Source organism: Anabas testudineus, chromosome 8, assembly GCF_900324465.2.
Source record: "Anabas testudineus chromosome 8, fAnaTes1.2, whole genome shotgun sequence".
In the NCBI taxonomy this organism is placed as follows: Eukaryota; Metazoa; Chordata; class Actinopteri; order Anabantiformes; family Anabantidae; genus Anabas; species Anabas testudineus.
The window spans coordinates 5,527,727-5,544,438 of NC_046617.1; the positions used below are offsets into that span (position 1 = coordinate 5,527,727).

General features: G+C 40.8%; 3 protein-coding genes across 5 annotated transcripts in view; 1 reads left to right on the forward strand and 2 right to left on the reverse strand.

Moving 5' to 3' along the window:
- LOC113158205 (myosin-11-like) overlaps positions 1 to 4,439 on the forward strand; it is a 22,479-nt gene extending 18,040 nt beyond the window's left edge. For both annotated transcript variants that reach the window (XM_026353942.1, XM_026353951.1), the window contains 7 exons: positions 26 to 154; positions 363 to 451; positions 580 to 703; positions 834 to 1,042; positions 1,167 to 1,275; positions 1,422 to 1,594; positions 2,078 to 4,439. In XM_026353942.1, coding sequence (XP_026209727.1) covers positions 26 to 154; positions 363 to 451; positions 580 to 703; positions 834 to 1,042; positions 1,167 to 1,275; positions 1,422 to 1,594; positions 2,078 to 2,303 — 1,059 coding nt within the window. In that variant the 3' untranslated portion in view covers positions 2,304 to 4,439. The remainder of the gene's footprint in view (positions 1 to 25; positions 155 to 362; positions 452 to 579; positions 704 to 833; positions 1,043 to 1,166; positions 1,276 to 1,421; positions 1,595 to 2,077) is intronic.
- Positions 3,171 to 10,780, reverse strand: nde1 (nudE neurodevelopment protein 1). Of its 2 annotated transcripts, none has more exons than XM_026354284.1 (9): positions 10,696 to 10,780; positions 9,764 to 9,903; positions 9,119 to 9,272; positions 8,091 to 8,239; positions 7,808 to 7,944; positions 7,250 to 7,516; positions 6,786 to 6,871; positions 6,223 to 6,371; positions 3,171 to 6,006 (listed from the first exon to the last, which is right to left on the reverse strand). In XM_026354284.1, the coding sequence occupies exons 2-9, from the start codon at positions 9,847 to 9,849 to the stop codon at positions 5,958 to 5,960; spliced, it is 1,077 nt and encodes a 358-aa protein (XP_026210069.1). In that variant the 5' UTR covers positions 9,850 to 9,903; positions 10,696 to 10,780; the 3' UTR covers positions 3,171 to 5,957. The 2 variants fall into 2 exon arrangements, with proteins under 2 accessions (XP_026210069.1, XP_026210060.1); XM_026354275.1 differs by having other exon boundaries at positions 10,564 to 10,732.
- Positions 10,781 to 13,476: 2,696 nt separating this feature from the next.
- mpv17l (MPV17 mitochondrial membrane protein like) lies at positions 13,477 to 15,893 on the reverse strand. The gene is made up of 4 exons (XM_026354371.1): positions 15,587 to 15,893; positions 15,191 to 15,261; positions 14,442 to 14,471; positions 13,477 to 14,254 (listed from the first exon to the last, which is right to left on the reverse strand). The coding sequence occupies exons 1-4, from the start codon at positions 15,891 to 15,893 to the stop codon at positions 14,039 to 14,041; spliced, it is 624 nt and encodes a 207-aa protein (XP_026210156.1). The 3' UTR covers positions 13,477 to 14,038.
- Between the last annotated feature and the right edge of the window lie 819 nt (positions 15,894 to 16,712).

The window sequence follows — 16,712 nt, forward strand, 5'->3', positions numbered from 1 at the left end:
AAGATCCACTGTGCTCTCTACGCAGGGCCAGGTGAAGGATCTTCAGAGGGAACTGGAGGACTCTCGCGCAGCCCAAAAGGAGTCCGTCGCCTCAGCCAGAGAGTCTGAGCGCAGGTCCAAGGCCATGGAGGCCGAACTCATTCAGCTGCACGAGGTGAGGTTATGTGGTGCGTCTGAGCACGTCAACTTTAAACAAACACTTGGTTTCAATTTCAAAAACTAAACCTTTGACCTGTCAGCAAAAATAGAGAATATCAACAGACTTACATCTTAACTAGCCAGGACATTGTTTTTATTTCTTAATGACACCTTGAATTCTTTTTTACCTTCACCCACCATCTCACCATCTTCTGTCTGTCCAGATGTTGGCAGCAGCTGAGAGAGCTCGTAAGCAGGCAGAGACAGAGAGAGACGAGCTGTCTGAAGAACTGTCCAGTAACTCATCTGGAAAGTGGGTGTCTGGTCTTATTAATATAAACAGATCAACAGAAAGCCTCTTGAACTCTCAGAAATTCTGACCTCTCCTGTCCTCTCTCACCTTTAAACACTCTCTATTAACCTCTTCCACGCTGTCTTCAGGTCAATGATGTCGGATGAAAAGCGTCGTCTTGAGACTAAGATCAGTCAGCTGGAGGAGGAGCTGGAGGAGGAGCAGGCCAATGTGGAGAGCCTCAATGACCGGCTGAGGAAGAGCCAGCAGCTGGTAGGTTAAGAGTGGACTACAGAGAGCTTAGAAGGAGTTAGCCAGTTACCTACCTGAATTCATACCATAAGAAATACTTAATAGTTGCTGGTGCCGTTCAAATGCTTCTTTTCTGACTGCTGCTGTGCAGGTGGAGCAGCTGGGTGCAGAGCTGTCTGCAGAGAGATCCTCCTCTCAGAGCAGAGAGGGATCCCGGCAGCAGCTGGAGAGACAAAACCGAGAGCTAAAGGCCAAACTGCAGGAGATCGAGGGCCAGGGCCGCTCCAAACTCAAATCCTCCATCGCTGCTCTCGAAGCCAAGCTGAGAGAGGTTGAAGAGCAGCTGGAGATTGAGAGCAGGTACAAGTGCAGGGTGGGGGAAAGAGTTTAGGTACAACCTCACATTTAGTCAGGATAACACTGCACTAAAGCGCAGTAAGAAGCCACATGGCATGATGATGACCATGTGCCACTTGTTGTGCAGAGAGCGCCAGGCCAACTCCAAGAACCTGCGTCAGAAAGACAAGAAGCTGAAAGATTTAACCATCCAGATGGAGGAAGAGAGGAAGCAGGCACAGCAATACAAAGATCAGGTACAAAGCTTAAATGAAAAATATATAACATAGTATAGAAAGCACCAAAAATCAATTACCTGCCAAAACAAAAGCAATTTTTACCATGGTGTAAAACGCTTTCACTCGTAAATGCTTCAGCTTGCCTGTGCCTCCAATCTGTGCAGGCGGAGAAGGGCAACGTGCGAGTGAAGCAGCTGAAGCATCAGCTGGAGGAGGCGGAGGAGGAAGCTCAGCGTGTGGCAGCAGCTCGCAGGAAACTGCAGAGGGAGCTGGACGAGACGACTGAAGCCAACGACACCCTCAACAGAGAGGTGGCCTCACTCAGGAGCAAACTGAGGTACTGAGGGTCCCACTGAACTCTGGGACAGACTGATGGATCACTATGTCACTGATTAGTTGGTCTGGTCATTGGCAGTGATCAGTGGTGATCTGAGCAGATATTTTCATCCATGTTACTTTTAAGTCAACTGTTAAATTGTCCATCCTGTTGCTAGAGATGAGAAGCATATGGGCATGAGATCATTTGTGATTTTAAATCATTTTCCTCCTCTCATGTCTGGCTGCTCCTGTTTCACACCTGTCCTCAGACACTACTGATCTGCAAACTGATTATTCTCCTCTTCATCACTGTCCTGATCCCTCTGGTTTGCACTTGCTGAATGATTTCAGGGGCTTCTTTTATCTTTTATTTTTTTTTTTTAATCTTGCTTTGCATTAAGCCACCAAGGTCCTGCTCTCTGTTCTTCCTCTGTCCTTCATCTCCCTCTGACCCTCCTCTTCCTCCTCTTTCTCTTCCTCCTGATGGGTCGGGTGTTCCCAGGCGTGGAGGAGGGGATGCAACATTCAGCAGCCCAAGTCCTCGTAGCAGCGGCGGCAGCAGCAGCGTCAGGAGCTTCGGGATGGCGGGGAGCATCAGCCGGAGAAGCAACATCAAAGAAAACTCAGTGGAGCTGCAGGAGGAAGAGCCTCCATCTCCGTCCCCTCCTGCCTGCACCCCCCCTCTGGAAGCCCGCGGGGAGATGTACACCTCCTTCCCCAATGAGTAAACTCAGTGCTATCATTGGATTTCACACTTAAGTGGCCTTAACAAGCTTATACTTTAAATTTGATTTGAAGTGTCCTTCCACAATATAAACCTCAATGTTCCTGTATACAAAATCATTATATCTGACATTGCATTGTTTTAAACTGATTTATTTAAATTCTATAAAATGAATTGGCTACTTTGATAGTTGATCTTATCATGAATACATGTCAGGAACGTGTGTTAAAGTTCTTACACTAACTGACACTAAATTGTTTATTTTTGGAAATAAACCTCATGAAAATAATCACATTGCAGTGAGGACAAAGAAAGCTGTATGAACTCTGTAGATTTAGCTCCTTAGATTATGTTTACAAAGTCAAAAGGAAAACAAATTATCTCCAAAGGTTATAGAATCTGATTCCAAAAAAAGAGGTGATCAAAATTTTCAATGTTTGTGGATAAGTAACATGATTTCTATGAATATAATCATTTTATTTATATATCCATGTTTTAAATATTCCCATATATATAGTCTGCCTCTGTTTGTGCCTCTCACATGTGAACCATTACCTTCAAGCCACAGAAAAAGATCTCACATCTTTAAAAAACACAGACGGTCAATAAACAAAACTTATTTCTGTTCTACAAGTATTTCCATAGTCCTCAAAGTTTCTTTGACACAGCTGGAGAAAAATGTCTCCCTATTGACCATTACATGTTTATAAATAATTAATCAATCTGCCATATAGAAGACCGCAAGTGTTGCAAATTAGTTTTAATCACGCATTGGAATTGATATTTTTCATGAATCAGGTCTTGACTGGAATGGTGATCCATGAGGCACAGACTGGTGCCGACTTTACTTTCTATGCACTTCCACAGAGAATATTTAGAGAGAAGCTTTATTTTGGAAATTCAAAAGCTATAAAACTATATTTGTAAACCATCTGTTATATATTTATTCTTGAGATTAGGCAGCGTGACTTAAACCTCACACAACATAATTTAAATAAAGGTGATTTGTAAAATGGCTTCTGTGATGCAGGATTTTCTGCTTTGTCAACCAGTGAAGTGCTAATAAACTGTTACTAGACGCTTCCAGATGTGTCGTCTGAGTTGTTCCAATGACGCAGATGAGTAAATAACATCAAGAACAGTTTTTTCCCATTTCAAGATTTTTTTTAAGCATTATAAGCAGCACGGACAGTACAAACAACAAAGAACAGAACAGGTTGTAGCATGCAAGTCATTTTACATGCACGTAAGGCCTCATTTCACAACATCACACACTGACCTTTGACCTTTACAGAGAGGGTTCAGTTTTCTGCTGCTGTTGCTTTACGCCCAGCCTGAGCAGCTACCTTTTCATAAGTCCTGTACAGACTATGAACCACAGCCCCTCTTCCCTCTCTCTCTCTCTCTCTCTCTCTATATATATATATTTACCCTATGTTAGTAACCGTAGAGTAGAGGTACAGTTCATTACACTACAATCTATCACATACTTTACTCTTTTTAACATAAAACACAAGTAGCCTTCACTGAAGTATTCATATCCCCTCATTAACAGGAGGAGTTGACCAGTTTCTCTCTTGCGAGAGATGAGAAGTAGAGCTCTGGGTTTCAGTGTCTCCAGTCTGAATGGTGTCTGATCGGTTCATGTACTGGACAGAACGAACAACACATCAGCAGACATTGCAGCAAATAGGCATAAAAACGTGGAAATAGGCATTCACACATTTTAAGGTTTAGCGAGCTATGGCCCGGGGCACATCTGACATAATTCATCGCTACTTGCTCTTACAAACTTGATCACAACATAAGTCTTTTCTTTGCTGTGCTTTGGTTTTGCTGTGCTGTAGTGTTGTCCACGTTCTTCTGTATTAACACATGTTCATGTCGTGTCAGTTTCAGGAGTCACTTTCTTCCAGTTTAATTGAAGATATTATCTTAATCAGGTTTACAGCTTTTTGTTTTCAGTATTAAAAGACTTGAATAAGGACTGGGGCCAAAAAAAGACAGTTTTTCCAGTTGAAATTCTGTTTCCAACAGATATAGAGCCCACTGAGGGGCTTAATACCTGGCACTGATCAAATCCTAGCCATATGAGTAAAGAAAGCATTCAGTCATTTTGAAACAAACAAACAAAACAAAACAAAACAAAAAAAAAAACAGTAAACAGGTGAGCTGAAATTAACTCTAAGATTTCTCATATACAGAATAAGAGCTATAAGCTAAACGAGGCTGAAAAAAGCCCAGTAGAGCTGCTGAGAAGATCATAGTGATAAATCTCTGTATTACTAGAAGCTACTATTTTAACATGTGAGTCACTACGTAAATTTAAAATGCACAACCACCGGTGGCCTTCAAAAACGTATCTTTTGAAATGCAAAGTAAACATTTTTAACACTTTATACTCTAAATAACTAACTTTTCTTTTTCCTAACATCAGTCACAGTAATAAAAATGTGCGTCATTAAAACAGTAAGGCTTACAGAGAGGTACATTTTCATGTTTGAAAGCATGTTTGCCTCAGCCTGTCATATTCAGCCATGGTGTTTATATCCCAGGTTAGCTCAAGCCTATCTATTCCCTCTTTGAGCATACAATCAGTTCTAGTTTTCTTGCTCCAGTAGAAGCTGAGGTGGTCAATACAAATTCCCCACAGAGCTCATGTTCAGTGTTCTTCAATCAATCTGTACAAAACACATTTGATCTAAAATCTTTTGTGGACTACAAAAATTAATACAGAACTCTACCATTATTTTTATTCTCTCTTCTAGTGGCACTTTGTTGGTGAAGTTTCATCAGTAACGGACCTCTGTAGAGGCGTACTGACCATCAGTTGGCAGTGTGGTGTTACATGGACAAGTGACACACCCTAAACATTTAAGAAGTAGTATTTAAAGACATTCTCAAAACCCTCTGATTGTGTGCAGATGAAAGTACCATTCCAGTGTTCAGCACTCAGGTCCCTATAATGTGTGTTAATAACTAGCATAAAGCTGTTTTTTGTGTGATTTTTGTTGTTGTTGTTGTTGTTGTTGTTGTTGTTTGGTTTTCTCCGTTCACCTCAAATAATTAAGAGATATTTTAGTTCTGCAACAGCAGATCTTTAGCAGATAAGCTCTAGTCTCAAAAAGCAAGAGATTTATGCCTCCAAAGTGAAAATATGGCATGCTCTGTGGAAATAACTTTAAAGGAATCTGTCCTCTGTGTGAAGTTACACAGAAATTACAGGAAAAAAAAAAACACCCAATATCTGTTAGTGTCTAGTGTTTTCATTGACTCTGGAGGTAAAGTTCTCTCTGACATGTGTTGTGCGTTCAGTCTAAACACCTTTAGAGGGACAAAGAAAAAAAGTGCAAAATACTCCAAACATGGGAGGTGAGGTGGTAACATGCAGTAAGTTGGTTCAAGCTAAGTGCAAGTGCTGAAAACAAGTCCTGTAAATAACCAAACAGCTGGTAACTGAGATCCTGAAGTATCCATAGGAACATATCCATCCATTTTATCACTGCAGCTTCCTATGAGAGTGGTCTGTGTCCTGAAATCACTCGGGTGATGTGCAACATGTGGTACCGTTACATCTGAGAGATCCATGCGGGACGGACAGGAAGGACAGAGCAGTCCAGATGAGAATTAAGGATCAAGGTGGAGAACGTTTTCACTTTCACAGCAACAGCTTGTGTCCCGCTCCAAAGTCTAACCTCTTCACCAGCCTGTGAAACACAACAAACACTCAGAGAGTCTTCTGCACAATTTACTCACAGCACCTACCACATAACAGTAAGGGTAAAGGTTAAGGGTTACAGGTGAAATTCTTGAAAAAAAAAAAAAAAAATTGGGGAAACGGGTAGCTGTCATACTTCCTGCTCTTTACAAACTTTACTGCTCTGAACATGTGAGCTCTAAGTTCTTCACGTGCTGAACCTCACCCTTTGTTGTAGAGGCCGTTGGTAGTATGGGTGTCTGATGAGTTGTTCTGGGCTGCCCCCACGACCCCCTGTCCTCCAGCGTGGCCTCTGCGGGCAGCTGTCTGCTCACGTGCGTATTCCCGACACGACGCCAGCTTGGACTCCAAGTTCTACGGGAAGTGAGGAAACAAACAGCTCATATTTCCTGTTCGACCACATCAACTACACTAGCATCACTGACTTCCTTATGTCTAAAAACTAGTTCACCTGCTTTGTGTGTAAAAAAAGGAAAAGTGTATTATAGTACATGCAGATTTAACAGCTGAGGTCATTATCAGTGAATGTTTCTCACCAAGGTCTTTAGAGTTGTCTACATTGAAAACACAACTGAATTACTGACTGTGCTTTGTTTTGTACATTTTTAGTTAAAAGAAATCTATAAACTCTTAAGCTCAAGGAAAGTCGCTGTTTGTGTGCTGCACCCTGCAGCATCACATGGTAAGTCATCAGTTAGAAAACAGAGGGGCTGATTCATTACAATTCAGTGCATGAGAGTCCTGATCTACAATAAGTCTGTATCTTACCCCAACTTTCCTCAGCAGCTCTCCGACAATGTTCAGAGCTGAGATCCTTGCTGATGTGGTGAGAGGAGTCCCTGAAAGGCTTTCAGCTGCAGAAACAAACCAGCTGATGAAGACATTCTGTTCAGAATAATATAAAAACAGAACCCTCAGAAATCCTCACACTGAAAAATTACTGTGTGAGTTTAAGAGGATTTGGATGCAAAGTGTCAAACTTTTTATTAAAACTTTTATTAACCTCTTTTTATTAAAGATAATTGATTTAGTGCTTTATAATAAAATAGAACTGAACTGAACAACAATTTATGAAGAAAAAGAATTATTAATTATTTTTATGATCTAGAACTATCTTAAAATGAAACTGATTGTTATCATCCAGTGGACCAGACACTTACCTGTGATTATGTGAAATTTCAGCAAGTTTGTGAAGTTGTAACTGTTTTTAATGAATAGGAATGTGAACTGACCTCTGCTGATGGAGGGCGGTGGGGTGGTGAAGGCATCTGTTGAAGCTGGATGTCTGGACGGTGTCGGGGCAGAGGGGACGGGCTGGTTAGTGGACGAAGACGTAGCTTTGTCCTCAGTCCTTTTGTCTGGGGGTGTGAGAGGTGGGGTGGGCAGCCCAGTTGAGGAGGGCGATGAGGATGGTAAAGGCTCTTTGACTGCACTGTTGAGGGAAGGCTTCCTGTCCTGTACCTGCTGTTTCTGCTGTACAGCCAGCTCCTGCCTCAGGTCTGCCACACACACACACACACACACACACACACACACACACACACACACACACACACACACACACACACACACACACACACACACACACACACACACACACACACACACACACACACACACACACACACACACACACACACACACACACACACACACACACACACACACAGTAAATAATATTTATATTTAATATAATTTTATCTCCTGGCCTTTCTCCTCTTATTCTTGTATATCTGCATGTGTTACTAAACCGTCATTATCTCCTGTTTATTTATTACACAGAGCTTTACCTCTGGCCTCATCCTTTAGTCTCTGGACCGACTCCAGCAGATTTTCTTTCTCGTCCAGCTCACTCTCCAAGAAAGCGTTCCTCTCTATAACCTGGTTCATCCTTTGCTCAAAGTCCTCTAGTGACATAATGGTCGCCCTAAGACAAACAAAAGCACATCACTGTTCATGTTTCTGCCTTCTTTTTTTTTCCTTTACATTATTCTTGCACATTCTGTGACTTCAGGAGAGCTCAAAATTCCACTGTGTGTGTGTGTGTGTGTGTGTGTGTGTGTGTGTCCTGACCTCTTGGCTCTCTCCAGGTCATCGTTGGCCTGCTCCAGCTCTCTGATGTATTTGTGAAGATGGTCTCTTATGGCTGTGGTTTCAGCCAGGTCTCCCTCCAGGCTAGAGATCTGCCGGCAGGCCTCAGAGTGCTGTGTCTCATACTTCTCCTGGCAGGAGGTTTAGAAGTGTGTCAGGAGAAGACAGAACAAAAAAAAAAGAAAAATTACAAATTAAGGACACTAGAAGACAACAGAACATGGATAAAGTCACCAACTAAATACTGAGCAACAAACATTAAACTCAATAGTCTAAATTTAGCATAATTTTCATAGTATAACATAATGAACTAGGTGTTCAAAACCCTTAATTAATTGGTAAAGATTGAAAGTATATTGATAATATCAGAGCTGTTGGTGCACTAATTAATCAAACCTTTCTATTAAAAACATTAAAAAGAGATTAGTTAATAGTGATATTACTGGACTGGAAGGACTGCCATCCCCACCAGACACAGAACAAGCAAGAGTCACCAGCTGTCTTTTTCTGCCCTGAAACAATCCTTTGTGTGTGTGTGTGTGTGTGTGTGTGTGTGTTTGTGTGAGTTAAACTAGGAAACACAAGTAGCACTCAGACAAGAGTGCCAGCGAAGGCAATTCAGCACAGGCAAATGAGAAAACCCATAAAACCCAACTATTATCAGCTGATAAGTATGGAAAACTCCCCAGTCCCTCAGCGTCACCTTGGACAACCCTGATACAGGAACTTTACACTTCACTAAAGGCTCTAAAACATACCTTAGATTTCTTTTTGTATTATGGAGCTTGTCTAATATGTCAGGAACAGTACTACTTTATTTACAAAATCTTTAACTATGTATAGTTTGAAGTCTCTTATCTCTCAGAACTTTTTCTACATATTATTTTTAAAATAACTGAGTAGTAGTGACTTTGTTTTCAATATCTTAACGTAAAGTTTGTGAAGCTGGGATGCAGCCATTTTTGCATGTATATTAAAAGAACTGCAAGTATTGACAATGCCATCCAAACCTTGTAGTTTTCCAGCTGCATACGAAGGCAGTTGTTTGCAGCAAGAAGCTCACGGTTTCGTGCTTCACACTGTTTTAGCTCTGTCTCCAGTTCCACCTCATAGTCCCGACTCATCTGCTGAAACTCCTCCAGCTCTTCCTGGGCTTCCTGTGCACTAAACACGCAGACATATCAGATGTCAAATTATTTTAGTAATGACTTGAATTGCTCTATTATCTATAGGACAGTGAGACAAACAATCACTTTGTCTTGCAGGTGTTTCTAGGGACCTTTCAACAAACTGAACAAGAGAGAAAGGAAATGTTTTCAAATATTTTTGCAGAATTTATTACAGTTTCCCATGTGTCCCGATATGTTGTTTGCACACACAAAATCTTGTTCATGCAAGATGTGCATAGAAGGTAAGAAAAACAAAAATATTAAACACTGTAGCATGCCTTCATAATGGTCAGCAATATGGGAAGGCGAATATGCAAAAATACTAAAACACAGCATGGCAGGCAAATGAACCTAGAAATGCTTTATCATGCATCGTCAGTTGTCAGTTGAATGCAAATTTAAATATATAAATTGTGTCTCACCACAGGAAAACATCTAAAAAATGAATTTAGGTCTGTTAAAAACAATTTAAATAGGAGGACACACCTCTGTTTGTGTGTGACAGCCTGTTCTTTCCAATATTTCAGCTCTTCCTCAAGGGACCCAAACTCTGGAGGCTCCTGATCCCCCATCTCCAGCACTGCTCAGATGTAGTGCCGACTCTTCTGTCACAAGTATACACTGGTCTGTGGTTCAAGTAAAACAAGGCGTTTAGACAAGTTTAAATACCTCAGCATTTGGGACTAATGTCATTGTAACGTTTACATGTTAATTAATACAATTATGAGCCACCATTAAGTACTGGATTTCAGATGAAACCTCAGCTTCTTTATTTGTTCGTCATCACAATCCACTGGGAGTTAACGATGTGTTTCATTTTAGCTAGTTATTTAGGAAGGATACCGGGATAACCACTCGGTAAATAACGTTTCTTTAGATATTAGAAGTATGCCGAAGTGAAACTTGATACAATCGATTCATTAAACATGTTTAACGATAGTGAGATTCATAACCACGTAACTCAGGGAGCTCCTGAATTTAATTAGTAACAACATTTGTATGGAATCCGGTCTTAGCAAGCTACACCAAAAAACAGGAACCTGAAGTAAACGTTACTCAAAAGATAACGGGTAATATATGTCTTCCTGACATATTATTATCATCTGCTTTTATAAACAGCACAGATACTTATGTCAAACTAATTACCATAAAGTGTAGACCACACACCATCATAGATTACAACAATGTCCTAATCTTGAGAGCCCAAATAAGTTAGCCACTTCAGCTAACGGAGCGTTAACCATTTAAATCCTAGCTGAGATAAACAGAGGACACATGTAACTTACGGTCAAAAGTTAGCTTTGTTCGACCCAAAGTTAACCACGTTACTTTTTCTAAACCCTCCTCATGTGGTCGTAGAGCGTTTGTTGGTTGACTTTAAAGGCGAAAAGATGAAATAAAACTACAAGAAAACTTGCCAGGAGTTGGAAACCTCAAAGTTGCTACTGCCTTAGGACGACGTCGAACAATACATGTTGCCATTCATATTGTCCAGCCCAATCCACCAATCACAACTTCGACGGCAGCCTCGTTCTCCGATGCTATTAGTCAACTCCCTGTCAATCAAATTGTAATGGGCGGTACCAGGGCCAGTGTCCAATCAGAGTTGTCCTCAGTGTAAGAGGAGTATGTGCATACTTAGCACAGTCTGGACGTTTTGATGGACGAGCAGAGGCCGCTGCTGCCTCCTGCTGCTGTCGGTACTGAATGTGGCTGCTCACCAAAAGTGTTCCTCAGGAGAAAATTAAGCATACACATGTCTAAAATATAAGTAAATAAAGAAGTGTAAATTAGAAAAAAAAAAAGTAAATGATAAGTCAAAACTGAGAGACAAATATAGACTCAGAGTGGAGAAACAGTCACAGTATCTTATAAGACGGGAAATAGACTTTTGCTTCTTGTTTCTGATTTTCACAAACCATGACTGTTCGCACTACTTGTAATTTTCACTTGCAGTGAGTGCTGTTCCGACCTACTTGTGTAAATAAATTGATAAATTGAAAAAAAGATGGTTTATAGAAGGACGCCACATTAAGTGGCACCTGGCGGCACCTTTGATTCTGATTGGGGAAATTCACTTCCTGTTAGTGGGGTCAGAGGTCACACTGGCTCAGTTCTGTCCGTTTTAGAGGGATTAAGCGGGCCTATCTGGTCCTGGGTAATCCATGTGCACCATCACCAGAGATAAAGCTGTTATACAAACACACACAAATACATGCACACGAGTCCAATCCACACTGTCCATGTCTCATATTTTAGAAAAGGAAAAGAAATTAAAAGCTATGCTTGAGCAAATGTATGTATTTTACAGACACATGGGAAAAATAAAGAAACTTCAAAAAGAGAAGTAGAGGAGGGAATCTCTTTTTCAGGAAAGTCAAAACAAATAATAACTATTGTTCTAGTAAAAAATATAAAGGATTTTAGGGAAATCTGGTACTTTGAGGCTCCTAGGTGTCTGACCCCTAGGATAGTTGGCTGCTCTGCTGAGTTGATGATCCAGCCTTGACAGTGCCACAGACAGCATCAATTTTGGTGGCTTAACTCTGACACCGGTTTCCCCATCAAATTAATTAAAATCTATAAATATTATATCACAACATTTACCCAACCGAGCTGTCTGACTCTGGTTTATTCTCATCTCAGCTCGGGTTAATTGTAGAGTACAAGCATTCACACAACAAAGAGGTGTCTTATATCTAAAAATAAAATAACTAATACATAGTTTGTTGTCTTAATAATATCATGAAATACACTCAAGCACAAAGGATATTTCAGTGTTGTAATGCAAAACTGAGAAATGTGATTAGTTTAATGTTATGTACCATGCAGGCAGAGTTTTCACTCCTGATGTAATATGTATAGCCCATTGTATAATAATTGATGAAAATCTAATCTCTAATCTGTCTTTTTGATAAATAGCTAATAATAAAAGTCACAAATGTCTCAGATTTACTAAACAATGATTCTAATCTAAACAAGAGTAAATTACAGGTCTGGTTTAGGTAAGCAATGTGTTACATGATAAGGTTTCTGGGCTGATGGCAACCTATGTGATGATTCAAGTATGAGGACAGGATTAAGAGACATAACTCTACAAGTCCAACTAGGAGACACAACAGGTAGAATGCACTGATACATGTCCTATTGTAATAACTTGCTGAGTTCTGGGTCCTTTTGATTGGGGTTACAATGATCCTAAGCCTAGGATCACTGCTATCCTAAAGAACAAGGGTCAACATTTGCGCTGCACAATAGAGACTTCTCTCTACAGTATAACAAGTCTTTTCTCTAAAAATGAAATTAGGAATAAAATTAAGATTCATTATCGAATATCGGTGTTGATTTTCTCATCTAACTCTGGGCAGTTGGAAAGTTAATCAATTTACAGTATTTTGCAAGAAATTAAACTATTCTTATAACATCTAAGCATAGCTCCAAAATTAAATGTTAGATTAATGCTAAAACTGCTGACAATCTTTGTTATTCTCATGTTCAAGCACCACCATCATTTTATTGTGACATTCACTGAGCACATTCTTGTTTAATGAACCTGTTTGATTTGGATTATTCATCAGCATAAAGACATGAAGACCTGTATCAGTGCATCACAAAATAAACATAGAAACTCCATTTAAAATTGCTCACACAAACAATATATATCTATATACATCCTGATGAATTAATTATTACTAATGACCATCATCCATCAGTCAAACATCGTCAGTTTATAGACAAGTGATCACAACAGTGTTGTCACCAAGGCACCACTGGTGTAAATAAATATCAAGCCCTTAAAGCTGAGCTCAGGGTTCCACTGCACTATGGGCTCACGTCAAACCAGAGCCACCAGCAAAACTGAACTGACCAATAAAGCCCATTGATGCAGTCTCAATTCAATTGAAACCTGGGTTGGGGTAAAGACAAGACCAAATAACACTGCCACGATGAAGAATGTGTATGTCAGCCTGAAGTACTTAAACCGTACAATATATTAATTCCATTTGACAACAGCCGCCATCTTGTCACTTGTTGTTGGGAATACAGTATTAATCCCCCTAGTAGCTGGGTTGTACAATGAAGCCTAAGAAATAGAGTGATTTCATACATCTCCATTGGGACAAAACCTGCACTTGATGCAAATGATTAAAAAAAGAAAATCTATTTAATCTAATGATCAGATTGAAAATGAACGGTGCACCACTCTCGCGTCCAACGTGAGATTTGTATCTTATTGGTAATAGTCTAAGTGTGAATGAACTGTGTGCAATGCCTTTGTTACATTCAGCACCTTAGTACTGTGGGCTACAGAAAGCCTATCTTGCAGCTACTCATGCATTTGCAACCCTGTAAATTTAGATAGGATAAGATAAACTTTATTAATCCAAGAAGAAAAATTCAGTAGTTTTAGTAGGGCAGTAGTAATTAGCAGGGCAGTTTAGGAAGAAGTCAGTCCTCAAGGGGACAACTCACATTATAACTGTACTTGCAGTGTTTAGTAAATATTTCACGTTGTGTCAAAGGGCAGGTCGAATGTAATATTATTAAACAGTAAAGGAAAATGTGAACATATGGGCTAATATTAACCCTTCAAAATACATATCAGTTAAACTACTGTATATGACAGATGCTGACAGTGACAACAATTTGACTTTCCCACCCGTAACGTGCTCTTCAGCTCAGTTTGCCAGTGCTGGTTTAGGAAAAGTTCACCTCAGAGGTCTCAATGACAGGAATAGTGGCCTCTTCCTTGTCCTCCTTTCAATTTTCTTTCTGGGCCTTTTGCTTTTTTCGTGATAACCGCGCCACACGCATATCCTCCAGGGTCTTTCGGGGGTCCATGATGAAGGCAAATGCCACAGCAGCAGTGCCATCACCATTCTGACGAGAGAAGCACAGGAAGGTGGCCCAGAGGAAGGCGCAGCAGCCCATGAATGCTGTCCGCATGTACAACGGCATCAGCACAAAGTTCAGAAACTGTGACAAGGCAGCCGCAGGAGAGAGAGCAGGGAAGACAATAGGAAATAAATAGGAAATTTTACATTAATTTTAAAATTAGGACACGTGTCTCATACTATTATGAGACATATAGTATATATAATATTAGTAAGAAGACAAAAATGTCAAAAAGTATAAGACTGATATAACAAAATTAAATGTTTACCTGCATGAACGGCCAGTACATGAGACCAGTCTGGAAGTGTAAATATAACACAAGTTAGGAGACTTGTGAAGACAAACTAACAATAAATAGAGACCTGCACAATCCCTGTAGCGAATCTTTGTTCTTCCACTGCCTTGAAATGTATACTAGCAGATAACTGTGTTGGGTTCATGAATGCATTTACAGTAATGATACTTTAAACTTACTCATCCATTAAAGAATACCTGAAAATATCTTACTAAAGTTAAGGAGTGATCTGCCTGCTCCCTCTTAGGAGCAACAAATATGACAGTATTCTCCTAACACCCCACTGATTTTGATGAATTGCCAAAAATTGTATTCACATAGAATTTCTGTCTATTTAGATCTAATACTTAAGTAAAAATACTAACATCACAGTTTAATAAAGTCCATGCTTTCAAACTTGGAGGAAAAAATGCAAATGCTGTATAAAGCAACACAGAGGTCCCTTCTTACTGTGTAAGCAGCATCATTTATTGGGATCATGTTGTGTTATACTGCAATTACAACAGCATAGCACTATGATGTACAGGATTCCAGCTCCTAAACGTCATAAGACACACTGACTTTTTATCCTCTGGCAGTAGTCACGACTGAATTACCCCGCTTGCTCCCGGGCGTTCTGCAGTGGCATAATCTAGGTTAATCTAGTCGTAAACCCGCAGCAGCAGCTACCGTGTGTGAGGGGAAGGTGACTTTCCTTCGCTTATTGCTGAGTCCTTCCTTACCCTCCAGGTGTTGAAGAACTTGTCCCTCCAGTCTTCAAAGACATCCTCCTTGCCCTCCAAGAAGCTCACCCCTGCAGGACAAATGACAGACTAAGTTTGGTTTGCGCAATTACGCACAATTTGAAAACACTGCTCACCTTTGTCCACGTGATGTTTTGGCTGAAAGTCCACCCTGCCTATGGATGGACTGTTTATAGATTGCCTATACACTATGCGTGTTTCCTGAGAGGATTTGTGGGACTTATCGTTTATCATTGTGATCTGTGACAAGGTCGCCATGTAGACTTTAAAGGAAGACTCAACAAAATGGTCATTTTAGGTCTGTGCTCCGACCCTCAACTCTAAGTTACGTGTTTTTGTGTTAAATGTGGCTTCTCTGATTTGAACATATCTTACCCGTGTAGAACACACTGGTGGCCAAAGGCGACGCGAAGCTTTGGTCCAACAAGAGTTTGCGGAAAACCATCCCGGCAGATTTTCCAGGGAAACGCCGCTCCAGCGCTCGCAGCCAGAAGTAATTAAAGTTTCCATGGAAACTGATTGCCACGATGGCCACGTTGCGAGTGTGTTTCCAGTCGATCCGCTCTTTCTGAGCTAGGAGCTGGTGGACCAGGTCCCCGCCGGCGAATAACCCCCCATACAAAGTGACATTGGCCAGCCAGGGGAATCGTTTGGCGGCTTCTTTCAGCACAGCCCTCCTCATCTTGGCCCCAGGGGGGGGGGGGGGGGGCAAGGTGGGATCCCGAAGGTGCTTACAAAACGATGCCGGACTGCCTTAAATGGGTTCTGTTCACCCAAGACGCAAGCATAGCGGTTACATTAAATTGACTAGGCCCCTGTCTGGCAGACAAGACGCAATCCATCAACGCGCGGTAATCAGGGAGGGATTACAGCTTTCCATCGGCTGCGAGAATATCACACATTATCAGAGCTCAGATGACTGATGAGAAAGTCAGACTCCGCCAAAAAAAGCTTCTGAAACACCTTAAATTGCATATCTGCGTCATGCGTAAAAGCTGCCATGGTTCCACTTTGGTCACTTGGTGAATGCTTCTCTGAAAGTAGCTCGTTGCGTCCTGAAGATATCAATAAATAAAAGTCTCAGAGAAGCTCGTGTAAAGACTCCACTGGGCCATATAGAATAAAATTGCGATCGTCCCGTCCTTTGAGTCAGCGAGTCAGTCCTAGTGAAGCAGGTGCCTCTCCTATAAATCTGCGAGTCAAGCGTTAATCTGAAGGATTGTCCCGGGCTGCTCAAACCTATACGATCCTGTCAGACTGCGTCACTGATGTGAACAGCAGCAGTTTGCTGTAGAGAGATCTGTCCAGACGTTTGTAAGATCAGCAGTCAAGGTAATTAACATTTCTTTTACTTAAGTAAGGTCGTATTGTTCCATCATTATCTATAGGCCACATGTGTTGTTTATATTCATTTTATATGATATTTCATATCAGAAACTGGACTGACTATCTTTGGAAAGTGTCCTATTAAAATGCACAGTGCTCCCAGCCTTTAATCAGT